Source organism: Anthonomus grandis, chromosome 4 (genome assembly GCF_022605725.1).
Source record: "Anthonomus grandis grandis chromosome 4, icAntGran1.3, whole genome shotgun sequence".
Classification (NCBI taxonomy): Eukaryota; Metazoa; Arthropoda; class Insecta; order Coleoptera; family Curculionidae; genus Anthonomus; species Anthonomus grandis.
The window spans coordinates 17,419,476-17,444,321 of NC_065549.1; the positions used below are offsets into that span (position 1 = coordinate 17,419,476).

The 24,846-nt window shown below is 32.4% G+C and overlaps 1 protein-coding gene and 1 long non-coding RNA gene across 2 annotated transcripts; both read right to left on the reverse strand.

Moving 5' to 3' along the window:
- Positions 1–3,039: 3,039 nt before the first annotated feature.
- On the reverse strand, positions 3,040–23,221 carry LOC126735487 (cleavage and polyadenylation specificity factor 73). The gene is made up of 15 exons (XM_050439490.1): positions 23,003–23,221; positions 22,880–22,943; positions 15,544–15,641; positions 15,367–15,495; positions 15,119–15,296; positions 14,975–15,064; positions 14,772–14,922; positions 14,538–14,713; positions 14,351–14,480; positions 13,382–13,557; positions 6,035–6,296; positions 5,796–5,983; positions 5,610–5,738; positions 3,255–3,377; positions 3,040–3,190 (listed from the first exon to the last, which is right to left on the reverse strand). Exons 1-15 carry the CDS (start codon positions 23,071–23,073, stop codon positions 3,092–3,094), a joined length of 2,064 nt encoding a protein of 687 aa, XP_050295447.1. The 5' UTR covers positions 23,074–23,221; the 3' UTR covers positions 3,040–3,091.
- LOC126735488 (uncharacterized) lies at positions 19,944–22,519 on the reverse strand. Its single transcript, XR_007660422.1, has 3 exons — positions 21,861–22,519; positions 21,685–21,794; positions 19,944–21,624 (listed from the first exon to the last, which is right to left on the reverse strand). It is a non-coding gene; the product is annotated as an uncharacterized LOC126735488 (long non-coding RNA).
- Positions 23,222–24,846: the final 1,625 nt, after the last annotated feature.

The window sequence follows — 24,846 nt, forward strand, 5'->3', positions numbered from 1 at the left end:
TAAAATTCTTTCTGTCTTTAAGTCACTTATTGAAGTTGTGCAGCTCCAAAGTTACATTGATATCTTTTGTAATTGTTGTAAGTAAATAAAACATAATAGTAAATAGTTGGATTTGGATGCTAATAAATGTTATACGGGGTGTTCATTTGAAAACTTCCCACCACGGATTTATCGAAAACCACTGTTTAAAAAAAAACGCCGAAATACGTCAAAAGGTTTCTCAAGGGGGACAACTTTCTAACCTAAAATTACTTCACCCTCTGCCCACCAGGGTCATCCCCTTAAAAATTTTAAATGGCAAGGGGTATCGAGTAATAGCTTGTTTAAAAGGTCTTTTGAAGTCGTTTATTTTCACGTTTGATTTTTTTAAATCGGTCGATTCGTTTTCGAGAAAATTAGAAAAATCTTTGTTTATCTTAATTTGTTCAGATAGAAAACAAAAACAGTTTGTCAGTCAGAAAATATCAGTTTTTATTTCAATAAGTGTTCAAAATGTTGCCCGTTAGGGTTTGCCAAATCTACAATTCGTTTATAATTTAAAACGGAAACTACCAACATAAACAGCAATTACGAAGATTAGACGTGGAAAAAACTAAATAACAACCTGATTTTTTTTCCGCATTCTTTTCATCAACACAGATATTCTGGGCGAACTGTGTTTATTGTTATACCTGCTTAGTTATTTATAGTTGCTAAGGAAAATAAAGAATTTATTTTGCCGTTACCATTGTGACAGTCTTGGAATAGTGAAAATTCATTTGTTGAATTGAAGATTTTACTTCCAAAATGGTTTACACACTAGCCAAAAGAGTGGAAATTATTCTAATTTATGGTGCCCAAAATCGTGCTCAAAAAAATGTGCTCGGCAAACTGCCGCCACGTTTAACGCCAGACATCCGGAGAAGATAACTTCGCATAGGTATGTTTTGGACCTTGTTACTAAGTTTACTGAAACTGGATCTGTTGCAAATAAAAAACGTGATCATCGGCGAATTTTGGATGAAGCCGCTCAAGTTGAAGTTTTGGGTCATTTTGGAATAAATCCTAATACTTCATTACGCAAAATTGTTGCTGCCACTGGTATTTTATGAGACTCTGTTCACACAGTTACCAAACTACATAAATTTCATCCATTCAAAATGAAAATATTGCAAGAGTTAACCGAAAACGAATTCGATAGGCGAGTTGAGTTTTGTGAAAAAATGACTGAAACGACTAATGATAATACTATTCATGTACAAAATATCTGCTTCAGCGATGAATGCACATTTTATCTAAATGGATTTGTTAATAAGCATAACTGTAGATATTGGAGCAATGAAAATCCTCATGCATTTGTAGAAGGGCATACCCAGTACCCTCATAAAATGAATGTATGGGCAGGCATTTTAGGAAATAAAGTGATTGGGCCATTATTTATTAACGGAAATTTAAATGGAGACATTTATTTGGATATGTTGGAAAATACCATCAATCCGCTTATCACTGAATCCATTGAAAACCAAATCAATGATGATGGAAACCCTATATTTGATGAGGCTGAAATATATTTCCAGCAAGACGGCGCTCCTTCTCACTATGTTCTTCCCGTTCGGCAATGGCTAGACGACGAGTTTCCAGTTAAATGGATAGGGCGAAGGGGGCCTATAGAATCGCCTACTAGATCTCCTGATATAACGCCGTTAGACTTTTTTCTATGGGGTCATTTGAAATTAATTGTGTTTACTCCCCAACATCGACAGCTGCTATGATATCCCATATGTTTTTGAAAATTTCCGTCAGAAATTTGAACATCGCCTATATCATTGTTTGGCAAACGGGCAATATTTTGAACACTTATTAAAATAAAAACTGATATTTTCAAGTTTTTGTTTTCTATCTAAACAAATGGCTCATGTTATTTTATATAATGCCCACCACATTCACAAACCTTAAGAAAAAAAAAACGATTTTTCGAATACTAAGTTTTGATGTAAAATGTTTAATTTGTTCGCAGTTATCAGAAAAAAAAAACAAAATAAATGTTAAGCTTTATCACCCTATATCAGTTATTATCAATCTTTAAATATAGGTAGGTATGATTAAATGGAAATATTGTTGTATAAGAAGGCTGTGCTTCTTCCGTATACCATTAGCGGAGACCTTGAATATTTACATGAGGACAAGGTTCAATATATGTTGGAGTAATTAAGGACGTCTGGACGTCAAACTTTACTTCCTATCTGATTAATTACGTGGTAAATTTCGTAATTTAAATTATAACCAACAATTCAAATATCTTTTTTTACTCTTATAACAATAATAATATATACTATCCCACAGCTCTTTTAACTTAATCCAATCATTACAAAAGCCAGAAACGATGAAAAACAACTAAAAAAGCATAATAATCTATTCAAAAAAGTAGTCGATTTTTCTTAGAGACCTCCTAATAATACATATTCAGAGGGGAAGGCATACAAAGTCAACAGTATGTTTATTTTAAAAAACTATGACACGTGTCACACACTTTCTTCTGTTTAGTTTTAAACGTGATAAATGTGAACGTCAGCAACTTCATTTTAACTTAAATGTTTGTGGTGTTAATTTAGTAGTTTTACCGATCTGATACCTTAGGGCAAAACACGTGTCATAAAATAAACATACTCTGACACCGTTGACTTCGTGTTCCTTCACCCTCTGAATATATATCAATTATTATATATATATAATAATCGATGTTGTTTTTTGTTGTTTCCATAGAAGTTCAGAAGTTGCTGATCGAAGGAATTGGTAGTCTCAATTGACAATAAGTTAATTATTATAATATCCTATTTTCCTTAAGTTAAGAAATTCTCGCTTGCCTAAATTATAAAAACGTCTTGTTATTGAAAAGCAATTTTAATGGGCCACAAAACCTTAAAATTTATATTCAGACTTAAAAACCACCAAACTTCACCTATATTTAGAAATCATAATTTTCTGAAACCCTTTGGGCAAAATTTAAAAAACTTGCTGGTAATAATTAGGAATCTTAGGAGGATAATGGAAAAAGTTAGAAAAAAAGTCATCTCATTTAATTTTTTCATCTTAACGTTACAATTAAAAAATTTTAGGTTTCTATCTGCGGAGGCGCTAAGCTCTGGTACAATTTCGAGACAGCCGTTTGAACAATTTGTTGAAATGTTTCATCGCTAGGGCATTTTACATCCTGCAAAAAACAATATTTGAGCAATAAACAGTTATTTCTCGCAGTTTGATAGAGGCATTCTTACCAAATTTGACAAATCAATATCTGCCCTCTTATCGTTCACTGTGACGTACAACTTTTCGCCTTTAAATATTTTTGGAACGGAATCCTCGCCAAACATGTCTTGAAGCATTTCAATTAAACATTCCTTCAAAATAAATTAAAGATTAACTAACGAGTTACTACTAAGTTCTAAAAAAAAATAAAACATACTTTTCCGGTACAATAAATGAGTACCTACTAATGAAAATATATAAAATATTGAAAATGCATTTATTAAATTAGGAAAAATGTGAAAAATAATATATCACTAAATTGAAATATGTAATAAGAAAGAGTTACATTATTTTTTAAAAAAAATTAAAAAGCCGATGAATAAACAAAAATTGTTTTATTTGGTGGAATGGTTATCAGATGAAATTATTAAGAGAGAAGTTTATAAAGGTATAGCGGAAAATTAAAATCATTTTTTTAATAGCCAAGAGAAACAATTTTCAGTTTTCCCCGACGATATATAATATACCCCGACCATTCATTTTTTAGTTTGAGACATATTTAATGCCTCACACAAGATGTAAGGTAATATTGTAATAAAAAAGGCAATACCTGAATATCTATTAGAAGAGTAATTCAATTGGGACAAAAGCAATATATGCATTGACAGACAAGAATATGTTTAAAATAGTTTTTTTTTTAAATTTTGTACTTTTTGACTTTTTTCTATTTTTAGTTTTTTTATAAATTATTCCAGAGTTTAAAGCATTTATAAAAAAAAGTAGCAGGTAAGTGTATTAGAATATTGCATTGTATATAATATTTTTTTTCATAGTTATCTGTTTCCTAGTTACCAAAATTTTTGTTTTAAGACTAAATGATTTCAAATAAATCTAAATGAGGTATTCCGATTAATTTATTATAATTATGCTACTCTAACCGACTCTGTATCTCTTGCCCAATCAATCTCAAGGTCTTTGTTATTTCGCCGGTGAAAAGCGAATTTAATATACAAGGTGAGTCCGGAAGAACGCACCAAACTCCAGGTCAGTATTGTATTCGTGAAAATAATCTTAAAAAACTCATATGTTCTTATTCGATTCCAATCTCCAGATCTCACACCACTGGACTATTGTTTGTGGGGCTGGTTTAGAAATGAAGTGCAAGACACTCGGAAGGCCCGTATTCGACGCATTAAAAATCCGGCAGTGTTTGTCAAAGAAAGACATGAATCACTTAAAAAAGTCATGAGGGCCCTTCGCAGATGAACAAGAATGTGCTTAGAAGTTAATGGCAGTATTTTTGTTAACACAGTGCTATGTTAATGTAGAAAATTTTGTTTGTTTGTAATTACGCTATATTTTGAAAGCAAGTGAGAACCGCATGAGAACATATGGTTTTTTTAAAATTATTTTCACGTTGACAATACTCAACTGGAATTTAGTGCATTCCTCCCGACTCAGACTGTATGAGATCTTTTAGATTGTGTTAATATTGTGGCCGGTATTTGGAATGTGGATGTAAGCCAGACAATAATCATAAATTGTTTCAGAAAGGCCGGTTTTTGAATCAATATTTTTAACGATGAAAAGGATGAAATTTCTTTAGCTGAATTAAGGAATAATATAATTTAAAAGCGACAAGTCTTAAAAGTTGAAGAGCTATCTAAAAAAGTTATAGACGCGTGTATTATAAAAGATGCAACTTCAATAGCTAATTTTATAAACCTCGATGAATACCAACCAAATTCCAAGCGATTATAAAATTATTAGCAGTGCAGTCAACCAACAACCAGAACTTTCTACAAGTGTTTAACTCGAAATTTCCACAAGTTGAAGTAAATTAGCAGTCACTTGAAAATCGAGTTATGATTAAACACTGTAACTGACATTTTGTTCTTGTTAAAAAAATAAATAATATAACTACATTAATATCACGTTAATAGATCAATGGGTAGCTAAAAATATTTCATTCATCCTCCACAAAATTTATTTAAACACTAATAATTCGACATGTTTCAGACATATAACATGTTCATCACCAGGGATAATAAATTAAGGCGTTCTGTTAATACATTTTAAAGTTCTAGTGCCTCAGACAAGGTTAATACGAATTTTGTCCCATTCTCATGTATCTTAATTCGTTTTAACCTTGTCTGAGGCACTAGAACTATAAGATGTATAGACAAAACCCCTTAAATTGTTATCCCTGATGATGGACATGTTATATGTCCGAAACATGTCGTATTAATAATTTTTAAATAAATTTAGTGGAGGATGACCGAAATACTTTTAGTTACTCATTAAAGTAAATTTTATTCGCACATAATCTAAATTCTTACCTAAAAAATATCACTGATAAGATTTTAGGAAATTCCAATGTTTACCTTAAAATGCATCCTGTCAACTTTTACACTGGCGGTCATATTTTTGGCGGGAGTGTCAAGAAGGTCCGCTTGCAATATGGCTGCCACTATGGCATCTGCGTACATATCATTGATAGGATTAGCCAACCACTAGAATATGCAGAAAAAATATTTTGTCAAACAACCAACAATGTATTATACTTGTACCTCCAAAATAACCATTTTCGGTTCAATAGTGATTTCTATAGCACCAAATGCTTTCAACTTTTTGTCCCCGTCTAGCGTCTCCATAAGACCGCATACTTGAGCTAATAAATGTCTCAGAACTCCAGGATTTCCTGAATAAGAGATGCTCTGTCTCTGGGTTATTTCACTCAAACTGAGATCCGTATATTCTGGAAAATTATTGATTAGCGATATTTTTAAAAATCGATCCCTTCACTTACTGGACAAATCATCGGCACTCAAGATGTGATAATTAAAGTTCCTCTTAACCAAGACACCTTCTATCACTTTTCCAGGTTTTGGCTCCTCCACAGCCAAAGAGCCCATGACTTTAGCAGTTTTTTCTCCCCTAAAATACAACTCGACTGTATGTGTGTTCCGGGGGTTATGAAGCTGGATAGACATGTTCGGGTCTTCTTCGAATTCTCTTTGTAGGGCGGCCTTAAGACGCGACATTTCGTTTTGCTCCCCATGTACCAGGACCTAAAATATGATTTTTGGGATGTAAACAAACGGTAAAGAATAATAAAAAAAATTGACCAAATAAAAACACAAAATTAAACGAAAACTTACTGAAATGGTGGTACTTTCTTGTAAATCTAAGACTGCAGACATCACAGAATTAAAATAAATATGAAAACGTAATGGGCTCGAAAAAATAAAACTAAGTTAAATTATTTAAGAAGTTATCTTTATGATGTAACTATTAATGCTCGTATCAGTTAAATATGGTAATTCAAGAAATCCATTCATGATGCTGTTTTTGGTGTTGTCTTAACCGACTAATGGCCAATGGTGCGTAAACGCGATCTTTTATTTTAAATTTTTTTCTAATAATATAAATGTCTTTGTTGTTTTCAAAATTATTCATTTTGTTTATTCTACAAAAATGCCACTATTTAGAGATTTATCTACACGATTAGAAAAATTATTTTTTTTCTTATTAAAAAAACATTAAAAACAATACCTAAAGCGTGAATAAAATTCATATACAGTTTGTACCATAAGTATTTGGCTAATTGCAATTTTGATATTTTCTTCAAAATTGCCACGTTTATGTAGAGGTTGTCTCTAACCAGGGGCGCACCGAGGCTAGAGGTGGTCCGGAGAAGAACGTTCAGAACACTCTCTTTTAAATTAGCGTATTTATGAATGACAAATAAACAACAAATGCAATAAATTTTTTAATTTATTTATGTTAATAACAATATCATTCAATAGTCATATGAATGTAAATTTTAAATTTTTAGAAATCTAATGCACACAGCACAATATAGCTTTTGATGAATGTTATAATTTAATGCGCGCGTTTCCATGCTTGTCAATTTTATTTCTTTTTTTATTTTTTTATTCAGCAATTGGCAGTTATATATTTCATTAGTTGGCAGTTGTCTTTTTCGAGGCAGTTGCAGTTAAAAATATTAGTTCGAGATGATTAGTACAAACATTGCTACACACACAGCGAATGACCCATCTATCCACAAAACCTAGAAGCCCCAAGAACAAACGGCGGAGAAAAACGTCGACTCGCCCCCCATCGTCAGTGGGGGGCAAAACCCACGCCGAAAGAGAAAAGAGGACGAAAATAAAATGGACCTATCTGATGGATACCAGACGGACAGGTCCACGAAAAGCGAGGATTACAGATCAAGAAGCAGGCAAGAGAGAGAGCGGGGTTTTTAAGATTTCGGACGACTCCTCAAAGTTCCTAAAACCCCAAACAAAATCCCGCACCGATACCAGATTAGCCAAAACACTCAAAACCACTCCAAACCCCGACCTGGGAGCTGGCAAAGCGCCACCCCAGAGTACGGAGTTGAGGCAAAGTGAGGAAAGAGTACGCAAACTCGAGGAAATAATGCGGAAAAGAGATTTGCTAATTGAGAGAAATGTAAAAGAGATACACGAGGTTAAACTTATAAACTCTGAGCTAACTGAGAAATTACAACTATCCGGCTATAAGATAAATAAGTTGATCTCAGAAAACCATTCTCTTAACAAGCTGATCTCGGAGTTAAATTGTAAACTCGAGGGAAAGGTGAAATAAATCAAAGCCCTTACTAACAAAAACGCCAAGCTCGAAGAGCGCCAGACGGCGCAGGGAAGGCTGGCTAGCGACAAAAACCCAAGCGAACAAAAAAAGAAAAGCGGGCATGTCCCCGCCTTCACAAGACGGTGACATGCCGGCCTCGGAACCGGTTAAGCCTGAGAAAAAAACAAACAGGGAGCCAGTCCCCTCAACATCGGCAGACCCACACCCTATCCAAATCCCCATTGCAAATCCCACTCTCAAAAGAGACCCATTATACATGCCCCTTAACAACCTCTCCTTAGCGGGAAAAGGAAAGAGTGCTGATCCCAACATAAACAAAGTACCCAAGGTAGGGTTAAGAGACACGAAAAACTGGGCCACAAAATATAAATTATTTTGTGAAAATAAAATTAACATTGCAAAAGTTCAAAAAGATAGATTGGGATTAGCGCTCTTCCCCAAAACACCCAAAGATCACAGAGCACTTACAGAACTACTCAAGGAAGAGGGAATGGAATTCCATTGCTATTGGCGCTGCCCAAAAAACCCGAATATATAATAATAAAACCCGAACAGAAACATAAACAAACAAACAAGCTTCGCCGAGACCTTGAGAAAGACCAACACGGACTCTAATACCAGGAGGGCGGAGCCAAAGGATGGCACTACAAAATCGCATATGAAACGTCCCGAGTTTTCAATCAATAAGACGAGCCTCTTAAATCTTCTAAGTCTTCTTGCCTGAAGGGATGTTGGAAAAAAAATCGACACCCTAATGACAAAACTCGAGAAATTAAACTCAAACCCGGCGTTTAAGCTATTACTAGGAGCCGAGATCTAAGTCCCCACAGTGTCCGTTCATTTTCTTCTTGGGTGCTCAAATCCTAAATCCCATCCGCACTAACCACAAAACCCACATAAAACCCAAACCTAACGTCATAACCCAAACATCATCCAAAACACCGTTAAAGATTGATACGTTCATAGCTCCGCCCGACCTTTTCTCACCAGCCAAAAAAAGCAGTAGTCTGAGGGGCCGTGGTCTGCTCCGCAGGCTCGCGTCCAATAACATCACACCCAGACCTCATAAATACAAGCAACCAAACCTAAATGCGACCAGTCGGTTCCTATTCTCCGAGTGAGTCACAAGTCGAAGCACCTAGATGCGACCCAGAATTATAAAAAGAAGGCGCCTAATCTCGACAAAGGATCTATTTAAAAGACCGGAAAGAGCAGTACAAGCTACTCCGGAAGTACAGTGTAAAACATCATCACATCATGCATGTCAAGGACTAAACTCTCTGATAAATTCTTCAAAACTGATTGAACTTGCCTTTTCATGCTCAATGCTGATGGTCATCAGGTGATTCGACTTGTCTTCGCTCATTGTGGACCGTAATTTGTTTTACATCAGAGCAAGTTTGCTGAAGGCTCTGTTTCCAGAAGCAATAGATGGTGGCAAAACAAGTAAAAGTCTCAATACAACAGAAACTTGTGGCAAACATTTCTCGTAACCGCACACAGATATGAGATTAAGTACCTCTAAAGCAGAATTTGTATCCCATTTACAAATCACTCCCAACAAAATTATTTCGATACTCTTTGCAGTGCAGCAGCAGAAGTGGTAGATAGCCCTTCAAAATTAGCTTCGGTATTTTCATATTTATCTGTAGCATATTCAAGGTCACACCGGCTCAATGATGGATGTAAAAAACTTTGACAATTCCGATATTCTAGAGTACAGCGCGCCAAGCTCATTTAACAAAAGATTTACTGGTGGAAAGATGACTTGAACTTTGAAGTGTTCCTCAGGGCTACAAAATTCATGCCCTACGCCCGATTCTTCATCATGAAATTGTTTTTTCTTTCGAATGCGCTTTTGACTTTCCCTTAGCTCAAGTATCTTCAAATTTGATGCAATAAGTTTGGCTCTATCAAAACTGCTCGCTAGGAATCTCTTAAGCGACGTATGTGTCAAAAGTTGATTAACACTGCAAGCTGCTTGTTCCATTCTTAGTTTTGGATTTTGTAGAATTTTGTTCGTGATGTCGAAGCATTGCAAGTTTGTACCAAATGGTTGTCATAAGAATGACGTGGAAGGACTGAAGCCACTTGAGCAAAGTAACGCCTACCTGAATTTCTGGTGTGTAAATCAATTTTAAGAACTTTTTCTGAAGAACCAACGATAACTTTATAGTTGTTGATTAATGGGCGAACGGCTTCAATCCTAGAGCTCCATCTAGTTGTACATACTGCATAAAGAGACAGTTGCGGAGCTTCAGTTGAAATTTTCCACCTTATTGGGCTAAAAGCGAACATCTTGTTAGAGGTTTTCAATATTAGCAAAATATGTTTTCGCCTCATTGTTAGTTAACATTGCATTAATGTCACAACAGCTCTGGCTTCAGAAAATTTGCCGGATATGTTTAGAGCGTTGTTGTATCCTTGACCTCTGCACAACTGCAAATCGATCTTCGAAGCAATTTGTTCCCCTTGCTTCTTATCACAAGATATCAGTTTAATAAAGCTTTCGCATATGGTCCATTCCAAATATGTATTGTGAACATAGTGGAGCATAATAATAAGTTGCTTGGTATGACATAAGTCATTTACATACTATATTTAATTTGCAAACGATTGACCTTAAATTTTTGTTAAATTTGCAGAAAACTTGATTATTCACATTTTTGAATTCGAAATACAAAGTGTGTCAAATTCTTCTTCAAAATCATATAATATTCGAAGCTCATTATAAAAATGTAATGAACTCGTGCGCAAAATTAGGATACAAACAGGGCCGACTTAACAGCCACCCTACTGCTACGTAACATACCAAATGTTGATGTCAATCAAAAATACTTGTAAATAATTGTTCTTAGTTTTCTGTAGACAAAACGTAGTTATCTAATCAATTTTATTTCCTTTGGAGGAAAAGTAGAAAATACAGATCTTTTTTTTTCTAGCAGTTGTATCAAATCATAAGCAACATAGAATCTTTTTTTTTAACCTTTTTGATTTCATCTTCAGTTTTTGTCGCCTTAGAAGAAAATGAGAAAGTCACACAGCTAAATGTCCAATTGAACAAAGCTAAAAATGAAAGAGGTTCTTACAGTTGTGCGTTTGAAATCGAAGTGGTGTGATAAAATGATAATTTTGTTGTTACTGTAATAAAAAAATATTTTAAATTCTCACTCTAATATTAAGATGAACCGAAGTCAGCCCAATTTTATTCAAAAATATAAGAAGTACATGAAGCACTTTCTAAGAGCAATCGCAAATTTCTGCTTACGAATAGGGAGCAAATGATAGTGACCGTTCTAATCTTAATAATTACATTTGGGGATGCTTAATAAAAAATTAAAAATAAAACCTAATGCTAGAAAACGAATATTGCCAAATGTTGGATTTTTTCTTCTTCAAAGGATGCAGAATCATCCAAACGTTTATAGAAATGTAAAAATATTTTTTCACTTTGGATTTTATCCACAGGGGATGTTATTAAAGAGTTTGCTTCATTTGCCACAATTGTTTGACTTGGGCCTCTAAAGAAACTGGATCACCAATTTGACTAAAATAGTTACTGTCTGATGAAGAGTCTTTATAGAACCAATAGACCCTGAAGTTGTAATGAACTTTAAATAGGACGAGGTGCTAATCTCTTAACACATAGACATCAAGACAAAATTTAAGATTTACATTACGCATAAGTCGAAAATAAATAGCAACTGCCTGATGAGTACAAGTCTATAGAACCCAGGCCCTGAAGCTATACTGAATTCTGAATAGAACAAAGTTCTAATATTAATAATTATGTTTGCTGATGCTTAATGAGACGTCGCTATAAAGAATAAAATAAATATTGAAATTTTCTTCTTAAAAGAGAGCTGGTTGTTAAATCATCCAAATGTTTACAGAAATCTAAAAATATTTTTGCATTTTGAACATCATCTGGAAATATGAATGTTGTTAAATTATTTGCTTCAAGTCTCAAAATTGTTTGAATTGGAGCTCTAGAGCTTGTGAACCTGAACTGAAAATGACTGAAATAATAATTGCCTGGTGGATACGAACCTTTATAGAACTTAATCTTTTAACTCATTTTTAAGTAAAAAAGGAGATTATACTTCCACGGTTCTATAAACAACACAAAGGGTTATAGATAGCACAGCTATTTAAAATTTCAATGCGCGCGCTAGAAAGAAGTACAGTTGAGTAAGATAATATAAAATCACTATGAATTATGGAAACAATTCACTGACTGAGTCACTGACACAATGAATAAATTGGAATTTGAAATTTTTTATTACAATCAAAGGTTGAACTAGAAGTCGAGATTAAACTAAATTTAGAAAATTATAATAAAGTATGACGATGTTGAATTCATTGATGACAACTAATCTTAGAACTGCAATCAGAAAAACGGTGGCTGCAACTTTAACAGACTGCAAGTAATAAACACATTTTGCGATTTTCAAGCATATTATAAATAATTTTATTCTTACATATTTTGCAAGTGGCAATAGTAGTATAAGTAGATCCGTTATCATTTTGAACAGAGAGATGAAGTGTGCGATAAAGTTCTACTAGTATATATTACTTTTTCATATAGAGGTAATGCCAATATTTTTCCAGTGAATATATTTAAATTATCCAATGTGCAATGCAACTTTTTTAACACGTAATATACAAATATGGAAGACAGTATAGTGGTGAATGGCTGGAAAATACAGAGAATTGAAAATGATTCTAATATTTCTTAACTAGCATATAGATCGTGCCTGGTGCGTACTGTACTAAGTTTAGTGGACAACCGGAAAATAATTATTTTCCTAATAATAATATAGGCCATATTATAACTAGGGATGTGAATAGTATTAGAAGAAAATGTAGGTTGTGTCAAAGTAACACTATTTAACTATGTAAATAACATAAACATATTATTAACATTGTTTTGTTAAATATTTAATTTTGGTATTGGCCAAAAATCCATAGACGTTTTCTTTCTCCTACTTTAATTTTTTCTTTGTTCGTGACAACTGAACACTGAGTCCATTACTTTTCTGTGTTTTTGTCCGTATCTAATTAAGTGCTACCTGCAGTTTTAAGTTTACGATGAAAAATTCACTATTTCAGTAAGGAATATTTTAGCAAGGAAGCTAAAACTTCCATTTGTGTATGCGTTCCTTAATTTCACTAACTTTGTGATTGTTATTTTTTCGTGATTTAAAATTAGCTGCTGCTTATTGTAAATTTCTGTTTTTTAAAGAGCTCTGAGGATGAATTAATTATAATTTTAACCATTGGCAAAAAATAATTATTTTTTTCTTAATTCTTTGACCAAACACCCACAACATCAACACCTCTAAAACATAATAAAAAAACATCATCCATTTTTCCCTAAGAAAGCAGTCAACACAAAGAGAAAAACAGAGAGAGTAATCATAATTGAGATCTTTGCTTTTCTTTATACTTAAATATAATGTAAATTGCGTAATTTTTGCACATTTTGTAGCTAGAAAGAGAAAGTTTAACTCACCACATGAGGCGGTTTCAAAATCTTTATGAACTCACTGGTCTGTTGATAATCTGTATGAGCAGAGAAGGAAATATAATCAACGGACATTTTTAAGGGTAGTTTTTGACCGGACATAGTAACTATTTCTTCTGGCTCCGAAAGTATCGTTTTGGCTAAGGTTCCCTCCACACAATAACCTAAAAATATTTAGAACTTCAAGTGTAAGATAAAGTTTCTAGATACATAATCAATAAAAAAAAAGTTGAAAAAACTTATTCTAGTATTTATAAAGTAGTTTATTAGAGGTTTATAATGTTAATTAACAAAATTGTTTATCATTATGTATTTATCTATGATTGTAACTGTCACTTTATAATAGATTTTAAACATTTTTGTCATTCATAATAATCTAATAATAGTGATATTTATTATTATTTTTAAATATTTTTTTGTGTCGCTTCTTTGGTGTTTATTAACACATCATCCTTTTCTCTTTTTTTACTTAAAACAGACACAAATTGATTGCCGAAATGTCGCCAAATTAAATAAACGTTTGTATAAAAACTTATTCTTTTCCGCTATCCTTTTGTGCTTATCGTGAAAAGAAACTTTTTTAGGACAATTTATTTTAAAACTTGTTGTTATAAAGCTAACGTGTCGGCAATAATTTGTGCCGTTTTCAGGGCTTCACTAAAATATAAAAATTTTTTGTAGGAGATTGAAAATCAATATTTATAGTGAAATTACATATTTATACAATAAAATTGATTGTAGTTATAGTGCAAATATTGATTTAATTATATAAAAAATGTTTTTATTTTATTTTAACCTCAAAAATAGTAGAAGTTAGTGTAAAAACGTTGGCTTTATACCAACAAGTTCTAAAACAAATTATCCAAAAAGGTGCTTTTTTTACATTACAATTATTGGATGAAACAATTAAAGGAGATATTGCGTTCATTTCTGTACACAGAACAAAAATCAATTTACCTGCAATTATTACCCCATTTTTAGAGTCAGTACACCACGATTCAAACAATTCCCTGGACAAACCGCTCTGCATCATACCAGGAGAAGCCATGATGACACAAGGTCCGATATCTTCAAAGTGGTCAATTCCCTTTAAAATTCTCAATATTACACTTAATTACAAAGTTTCACAATAACGTTTCCTCACCTTCAAATTGGAAATATGCTTAAAAACGAATGGATTATTTATAGCTATTTGCCGCTTGATTTTGTCGTTCATTGCATTAATGTAAGTCTGGTAGACTGCCATGCATTTCTTGGCCAAAGATGAGGCATAGTAAATAGGAATATCATGCAACTCTGGATGCTGGCTCCAATATTCATCTGAAATTAATAATTAGATCATTAAAACCTAGTATTAATCATTTCATAAAGTCTATACCTAAAATTAGCAACAATTCTTGAGCTCTACCCAAGGCAAATACTGGTATAAGGCATCGGCCTCCTCTGTTTACAATGTCATGTACCAAAGTGGTAAATCTATTCTCTCTATCTTCTCGGTTTTCATGGATATGGGTGCCATAAGTAGATTCCTATAAATATATTATTTTTTAAAAATAATCATAAGTAACATTTCTTGCTTACAGTAATTAATACATCTGGCCTAACAGTAGGAATCTCAGCTGCCATCAAATGCCTGTCCTCTTGGCGTGAAAAATCTCCGGTATAGAGAATCTAAAACACCAAATAAGTTTATATTCAAGACAAATATATTTCAAAAATCATTACTTTAACCCCAGCAATTTCAATCATAAACATTGCAGCTCCTAAAACATGGCCTGCATTATATGCCCAAAATTTAATACCAAAAATGTCTTTTTCTTCATGGAAATTTATGGTTTCGATTTTGTCCATGCTTGCTTCCAAATCAGCCTCCGTATAAAGCATTTGTTCTGTGGCAATATTGCTAAAAATCAAGAGGAAATCCCATACAGTAAAATGCTCCGTGCAATTTTTATACTAATTTTTGCCCTTACCTTACTTTAATATAATCAGAAAGGAGCCACCTGTAAATTGCTTTGGTTGCATGGGTCATGAAACATCTGCCCTTAAAGCTGGTTTTTAATAAAAACCATGGTAGAGCTCCTGAGTGGTCTAAATGGAAACTAAAATATCAATTAGTCAAAGTAACTTGTATTATTTAATTGACTTACTGTGAAATAAGCAATAAATCTATTTCATCGGCTTCAATTAAATCCACAAATGGAAGGGCGTCCATACCATTAAGACCTGGATGAATCCCGCAATCAAGCTGAAATGTTTACCAAATGATGATAAAAGAAAGTGTACGAGTTAAAAATTGATTTTTAAGAAAAGGTAACCACTGTTGGGATTCAACCTCCACAAATAACATTCTGGTACTATGATAAGATTCCGAACGCCAGCCAATTTTTTTTTAATTATATATTTAAATAAGTGGTAGCATTTTTATAATTACAATTAAGAAAAACTAGACTACCTTTTCACTATAAAATTGTAAAGGCGATCCAGTTTAACAAAATTTTTAAGGTTAACTAAGTGAATAAGTTTTAGAACTAATTTTCACTGTATTATTGCTTTCAGATCTGTACTATAGCTTTTCTTTAATTATCAGAAAATTATTAATTTTATTAAAAACCTTAATATACGATTTTATTTGTTTTCTTGTTTTAACTAATTCCAAAATACAAATAATGCATATCATAACTAAAATTTCATCACACTGACACAGCTATACCTCTGGGAATAATATTTTGACAACACAACAGCCTTTAACATTTCTAAGTATATTGTTGAATAAAGACTGAAATTGGAATGAGAAATAAAATGGATTTATTACTATGCATATGTGGAGACTACATTGCTTTATAGTTTGATGTTCTGGGGAAAGTAGATCAACCATTGAGAGAATATTTTTTATTTAAAAAATATTTAATATTTGAAAGATTGTACTCTGCTTTTTGTAAACCTCAAAATCATGATAACTTGTTCAAACAATAAAACTTGTTATTATTTACTACAAATGAGGCTGTGAGTTATGGAATAATTAATACTAGAAATGACAGATGCCTAGTTTTACCAAGGCATGGTACAGCACTCCTAGAAAGAAGTTTTTATCAGTGTAAATGTGTATAATGAGTTACTGGAGAGTTTTAAATTTAGTACAAGCAGAAACAACTTTAAACAATAATTAAATTATTCTTGACTAAACATCCTTTTTATTCCATAAATGAACATAAAACTGAGTACTGTTGCAGATAGTTTGGTAGGTTACTTTAATTTCTTCTTTTTTATAATTCCTAACTATTGCAAAATGTCTTGTATGCTCTTGGATCATTTTTATGATCCAATGTTGCTATGTCTAACTAATAAGGTAATTTATTGATTCAGATTTGATTTCATGTGAATTTGCCATAATATTACAATCACATGTACTGACATAATACACTGATCACACCTCATCATATGATGCCTCTGTTTACCTGCTTTTTTTTACATGTTACAGTTTATCTTTTTAATACTTTAAACCCTGTATTAATGACAGTTTGTATCTACAAAAAAAATTAAAAAATATTTTTACAAGAATTATTTGGATATTGTGTCAGTTGTGAATGTTTTACAATTATTTTTGTATTGGTAAAATGTTGTTGCTATACAGAATCCTTATTTATTTACTTCATTTTTCGATGGCCAGGGTTAATTATAAAATCCATACATTTAATAATCAAATATCTTTAAAATATATACATCATAACAGTGCAAAATTAATTACATAAATACTAAATTATTAGCATATTATTATAGCAATAAATCAAATTTAACAAACAATGACAAAATCAATAGAAGCTGTCATCTGCCTCAGCAAAACTATATAACAAACCACTCAATTTCAGAATATGGATTACCCAGTCTGGTAGTTCTAGAGATAAATTTATTCAAGAGATAATTAGTGAATTGGATAGTAAAAACTAATATTGCCTCTTGATGGAACATGCAAATCAATTTTTTTAAAGTAATTCAGGAGCTGATATCCTATTATGCAGACTTGTATAAAGGGTTTTCTTCTTTGATAACATGGTGTAATAAAGACCATATTTAGCAATTCAAGTATTTGGGATTCTTCATAGTTATCTAAAATATTTAGCTTATATGCTACTGGTTTAAGAACTTTAGCTCAACCAACTTGAAGCTGTTAATATACCAGATCTTCTATCTGGTCTCCAGACTATGGAAAACTCTAGGTGAGGAGGCACAAAGGCACAGTTGAGGATTTTTTATGACATTGGTGCTGCTTCTGATAAATCTATGCATCTGAAAGGCACTAGCAACATCATTATCCAAATGAACATTAAACTGGAGCTTTTATTTAGTGCAACACCACAACGTCTCTGATAACAGAGATTCTTTCAAGACTGTATTGGTTAATCTTATTGAATTCTATTTATCGTCTAGTGCGGAAAAAAAGGTCCTAGTTTTACATTCAGAATTCAGTGACATTTCATCTCTTAAACACCAGTCAAATAAGTTATCCAGATTATATTGTAATTTTTTACAGTCCTGCTATTATGAAGACATTCAAAAGGAGTGTAAGCCCTGAGCAACACCAGATGGGATCCCTAGACAGAAAACTACCAAATCAAATGATAAGCCTTCTATTGGATAAGTAACACTTAAACCAAGACGATAAAGTTCCATCAATCCCAAACAGCTTAAGTTTTTGAAGCAACAGGTTGTGTGGGATTCTATCAAATGCCTTGAAGAAGCAGGTGTACAGGTTTTTTTTTAATATTACGAAAAACTTACAAAAAAAATGCTGAAAATAGAGTTATAAAAGTAATGCTTGGATTAAGATAATTAGATTTTCACATTATAGCTATTCAGAATAATGCTTTTTATTTTGTTTATGCAAAAACCGTGCATCGGGCAAAAAATTACCAAGAGACCAGATATGCTTTAAAAGAAATAAAGAATTCAAAAATATTTTTTATTACAAGAAAAACTAGGGGAGTACCCTTTTCTTTTAAGAAATATTGACTTCAAATCCTGCATAAACACCAATGGAGAATATAAACATTTAAATTGTGTATAGGAAAAACGCTATGGATGTTTAGAAACTATGTAGAAATTTTCAGAATAATATCTACAGAGATTAAATTTATTGAGAAAAGTTTTTTTTCTTTCAACTTTACCACCCTGTAGTGTAAAATCTAAGATGTTTAGGACATATATTCACAGGAACTTCTTTGGTTGATTCCGTTCAAGGAACATGCTCTGAATTTTGTCACAATATTAAAAAAAAACCCTGTATATTGTGTCCACCTGAAGTCCCTTCTCCAAGGCATCCAATGTGAACTCCATGTAAGTAAAGAGGTGTAGATCTACAAGGTCTAAATCCAAATTGTTGTTGCAACAATAATAGATACAACAGTGGGGACAGAAAGTCACAGACCAAACATTCAAATGGGATGATAATTAGTAATTAAGACTCTATCATCTGACTTAAAGATTTAGGTTTAATAAAGCTCTATTGTAATGAGCTCACTTTTAATCTTGTTTTTTATTGTTGGTTAAGTTGGATATATTCGGTTTAGAGTAGAGTCTGTAGTGTTAATGTAATATTTGTCTTCATGAACAAATAATGTAAAGAAACTGTATTTGCTGAATAAAGATCGGTGGTACATTTTTTTAGTAAGGTCTGATTAGTAAGTTTTCAATAAGCAAATTACAACTAAAATTAAGGCTTAAATGTGTGTAATTTCAATGGAAACAATATTCCAATGGCGCAGTAGTGAAGTTTTAAGTAGTTTTTTTTTCCAAAAAAAAAAAATTAATTTTGACATTATATATTTTAATTGTACCTGGAATTATTAACTCAACCCAAATTTCCTGAAAACCTCACTTAAAATTATGGGAAAATAGGGTATAGTTTTGAAGATGTGAGGAAACATTCCTATTATGTCATTTTATGCTAATGAATACATTTTTTACAGTAATATAAGTTCTTGAAAATTGAGTAGGGTTGAGTTAAGTTGGAATTACATAAATTTTAAGCATTTTCTGTTTAATTCCTTGGTCAGAACAAGATTGCTTCATGCTGATCCTTGTGGTTTTCTTACTATAATGTGGATGTTACTAGACTTGAATCTGTGCAATACAAATTCTTAAAATACCTATCATTTAAGACTGATCATGTCTACCCAATTAGGGGTTTTGACCATCAATTACTCTTAAACCTTTTTAGCTGCCTATCACGGTGTAATGAAACTCTTGGTGCTAATCTCGCTTTACAAAATTTGTAATAACATGGTTGACTTTCCAGAGCTTGTAGCAAGGACAAACTTTTCGGTCCCATATATCAACACTCACACACATATGTTTACCTGCCCTCAGTGACCACAAATCTTGCCAAGTAGGAGCCTATCTATTGGGCTTGTTCTTGGTTTAATGACCGAAATAGGGCAATTGACATTGACATTTTCAGCCTACCCGTAATTGCATTTAGAAAACTGATTGTAGGTGGTTGGTTGGTTCTTTCAACATGCAATAATTGCCCCAGAATGATAATTCGGTTAAAACCAAAAAGGTAATTTTACAGGAGATGAAAATAACAAGTGTATTAAAACTAGTTGTACTTTTACCTGCAAATTATTATTTAAATGCTTATTGAAAGTGTTTTGAAACGTTTTTTAAGCTAGTTTTTTTGTTCAATACTACTAATATTAGAAAAAATAATAAATTAAAGACGGATATACCTAGTTGTCATTCTGTATTTACAAAACATCAAATTAAATTGACAATAACATTTTTTTATTCATCACTACTCTCGGATAAGTCGGTTTCACTTTCCTCCTGTTGTTGCTCTGTTGTATCCAAAGAGTCATAAAATCCATGATATATTGCAGGAATGAAATCTTGAAGTTCCTTTAAGTTTTGAAGTTTTTTTGGATTAGCTTGAAGAGTTGTAGTGTAGAGTTGGGCCACATTCCATTCCTTTAAAGCAAATAAATCTGCGTTAGATTTAAATGCAATAAAAGTTTGGTTTAGACTTTCAATATTGTGGCATACAGAAACGGTGATTTTTTTATCCTCATACTTAAAACTTTTGTATTTTGAGACGGTAAAGTTTTTTATGTTTTTTTTTAAAGAAAGATTGGAAATATAAACGAAAGTTTCCTATCATCCGTGGCAGTACATTGATAACAGTAAAAGTTTTTGAGGTTTTTGCCACTTTTGAATACCATTCTTCCGGCAAGTAAAGGTATGTGACTTTGCGTTTTTCCTTTTCAATAAGAGCAAATTTGCGATCGCATGATAGAAACGAATGACCTCTCTCAGGAAATCGATGGTAGATCATTTTAAATCTTCCAGTGGCGACTAATGAACATAACATCTGGACAAAAACCATGTTTTTATTTTGCCCAACACAGTTATCTGTGAATAAGTACAAGGTCTCCACTGAAGGATCAACAACATTGTCCACATAATGTTTTAAGAAAAATGTTGTCTCATTTGCACCTTTTTTTCCTTCGACTTCATTGTACATGTACATATAAGAATGGCCCGTTTTTGCCGAGTAAAAACACTGGTTATAAACCCAAAGCTGCCTTTTATAAAAAATATCACCTATTGGAAGTACGGGTACTGGTAAATTTTGTTGATAATCAAAGCTAATAACATCCATTTTTTCATCCGTTTTAGCTCAGTGAACCGCTTAAGGTCGTCGTAAAATTTCTGCGTCTTGGCTTGATGTACAGAGTGTTCTTGATTCAATCGAACTTTTTCTTCTGGATTTTCCGCCGCATCTATTTGATTCTTGAATCTGTCACATGCATTGCAGATGTCCAGTTTAGGTTTTCCAAATGAAAGATCAAATTTGGTATTAAATATGTGTAGATAAAAATCATAGTTGATTTCAAATTTTGTTTTGTTATCAGCTGTCCACTGTCGATATTTCTCACTTTCATACTTTTCCACGTACAGCTCATGCATTTTCATCACACTTAAGTCGGGCGAAAGAAACTTTCTTTGACTGCTATTTCTGGTGTAGTGCGAGATGCCAATAGGAAATTAATTTATATGTGATTCAATTTGTTGGATTAGAGCTTCTGGTTTTTTAAGTACCCTGGATCCTTTAGATTAACCCCTTTTGTCTGTCGGAGGAGCCCAATTCAATCAATCCTACCAAATTTTATGCCATGAAGCCCCGTTAAAGCTTTTTTGCAAACCATTATTTCACGTCTGGCTGCTAATATAATCTAAAATAAAAAATATTGTTACATACATACTATCAGTAAATAGGTATTCGCATAACTAACCTTATAATGAAAGGATGAGTTTCGTTTTGATTGATTTGAATTAATTCATTATCAGTTCAATCGGATGGCTCTTTCCAAGAAGTCACTTTTTCATAATGTCTGGTCTCCTTCTGAATAACAAAAATATTTAAAAAATTACCTAATTATTGTATCTTTGGTTACTTATATTTTCTTACCTTGCAACAGACCTTACTGTTATCAATCCAAAAAGGTAGGAATCTTGCACATTTTTATCAGCGAAGTTGTTAAATTTATCAAGAATGTTTGCTTTTTCTTCAACTGAGATTTTACTTGTACATCTATTTTTGCAGTCGCATTCATAACCTCGCCTTGCAGGCATATTTATTCCAGATTTAGATGTGTCTGCTAGTCCTTTGAGGTTAGATTTCCTTTGAACACTTTTCCAGAGATGTTTATTTATTTTTCTTTTTCTGGTTTTATTTTCCTTAACTTCATTATCACTGTTAGCACTATCACTATAATCTGGGTCTAAATCATTGCTCATTACTTCGATATCACTGTCACTAGACATCATGAAAATGCTAGCAAATAGTCAGCCGGTAAAAAACAACAACCCAGTGACCAAACACTTTAACGACTTCACTTAGAATAAAAACTGGGTAAAAACACTAAAAACCGGATATACCGACTTTTCATTCTCAATGACAGAAATGGATATATATTTGCGCCATCTACTGGCTAATCTACTAAGCTGATATGTTCAGTTCTCACTCTAATACGTGTATTAGGTCTACATGGTTGGAATCACGCAAAAACCAGATTTTCGTAAAAAGTGGTTTTTACCGACTTATCATTCTGGGGTATTTAATTTCTGTAATACAATGTGGATGTGGTAGTAATATAGGTGATTGTATTGGGGACTGGCTGGTGAGATTAGATTGGATTTAATGATTTAGTTATAAAATAAATAAGTATAGTTTTTAAAATAATAATTTTGCATGCTGAATTTATCTATTCTCTGGTTTATTTGCTTTTTATGTAGTTCATAAATGGGATATAATAGTATATACATATTTTGTATTTCTTATATCATTTAACCTTAAAACATTTTTTAATTGTCTTCTTATTGGGGTATTCCTGTTAGTAAAATTTTGAATTTTCAATAATTTTAGGTGAGATTTTCAGGAAACTTACTAATCTTCATTTTTTTGTAAGCAGATTCATCAGAACTTACCATAATTTTTTTTCCCTTAAACTTAATCATGATACAAGAGCGGCCCACTTCCTGTCCTGCACCACTAAAAAGAAATATTCTTGGTTAATTATAGCAAGTAAAACAAAAAACGGGCCTACTTACAGAGGCCTTATTGTAAGTTGATCGCTTTCTTCAGCCGGAACTTGAGAGTCCGCTTTTCTTTTATAAGACATATTTCAAGAAATTTATAGTTGAACCACTGAAGGAAAAATGTACATTTAATTTGCTATTTTATCCAGTTTCTCCGGGATTCCCTTTAGTAATTAGTTTCCCTGTTTGTTTTCTCTTGAATTAAACCTTCGGGCTTAACCTCACTTTTTCGGAAATCCTCTTCTCTTAATGTGTGTGAAGCTAGCGTCCGATCGATAACCAGCAACCAAAATCGAGAACGCAGCATATGCCGGTTGCCAGCGACCAATTTATAGTCCGTGCTCCCTGTTATTTAATCAATATAATGCCCGTATCTCCTGAAATTCCCAAGGGATTTTAATAATTTTTTGTCCAGATATTAACAATGAATACCTAAATCGACTGACGATGGTCTCAAACCTCTACAAACTAAGGTTTTGTTGTGAAAATTAATTAAAAAGTCAAATGGTAAAAAAATGAAAAAGGCTCTAACTCCCAAAATTCCCAAAGGATTTGGATAAAACTTTTTTTTATAAAAGATAATAAATATCTAAATTGATTTTAGATGGTTGCAAACCTCTACAAACGAAAGTTTTTTGGTAAAAAATTATTGAATTTTTAGATGTACAAAAAAAATTTAAAAGCTATAACTTCCAAAATTCCCAAAGGATTCGAATAAAACTTTTTCATGTAATTACTAATAAATATCTAAACCGATTTCGGATGGTTGCAAATCTCTACAAACGAAAGTTTTTTGGCAAAAAATTATTGAAGTGTTAGATGTAGAAAAATATAAACGGCTATAACTCCCAAAACTCCCAAAGGATTTGAATGAAACTTTTTTTTATAAAAGATAATAAATATCTAAATTGATTTTAGATGGTTGCAAATCTCTACAAACGAAAGTTTTTTGGTAAAAAATTATTGAAGTGTTAGATGTAGAAAAATATAAACGACTATAACTTCCAAAACTCCCAAAGGATTCGAATAAAACTTTTTTATACATTTAATAATAAATATCTAAATCGATGTGACACGGTTGCAAATCTCTACAACAACATATACAAATTCCTGGATGAATTTCCAAAAGGATCTTAACTGAGACCACACACTGCTACAAACGGGGCCTATGTAAGTTTTCCTTAAATACAATTAATGAAACCTCCTCGGGTATACTTTCTACGCATCCTGGTAACAATCCAGCCAGTGGTTTTAACGTCATTTTTGATAGGACCTTTATGGAGAATAATGACTGTTGTCTCCTGAAAGAGAGCGATTACCTAAAGGGAAGACCCGGACTCCCTTTGTAGCACCTGACTGTAGTATCGACGACTTAGAGCTACTAGCCCCGATGGTTTAATTCCATACTACTATTTGGCTGGACTTGGATCTTGTATTTCTACTCAGAAATCACTATCTTTGTATTTGTTATATAAAATAAACAATTGGAAAATTATTATGGTCTTTTGATTGGTTTAAAATAACTCAATTTAATTAGTTTAAATAGAGAATTTTGCAACATGTCTTAAATCTCATCACTTAAAATGTTTATTATTAATATCAAAAAAAAGTTTTATTCAAATCCTGTGAGAGTTTTGGAAGTTATAGCCTTAAGTTTTTATAATACATCTAACAATTCAATAATTTTTTACCAAAAAACATTCGTTTGTAGAGATTTGCAACCATGTCAAATTGATTTAAATATTTATTGCTAATTGCGTAAAAAAGTTTTATTCGAATCCTTTGGGAGTTTTGGGAGTTATAGCCATTTATATTTTTCTACATCTAACATTTCAATAATTTTTTACCAAAAAACT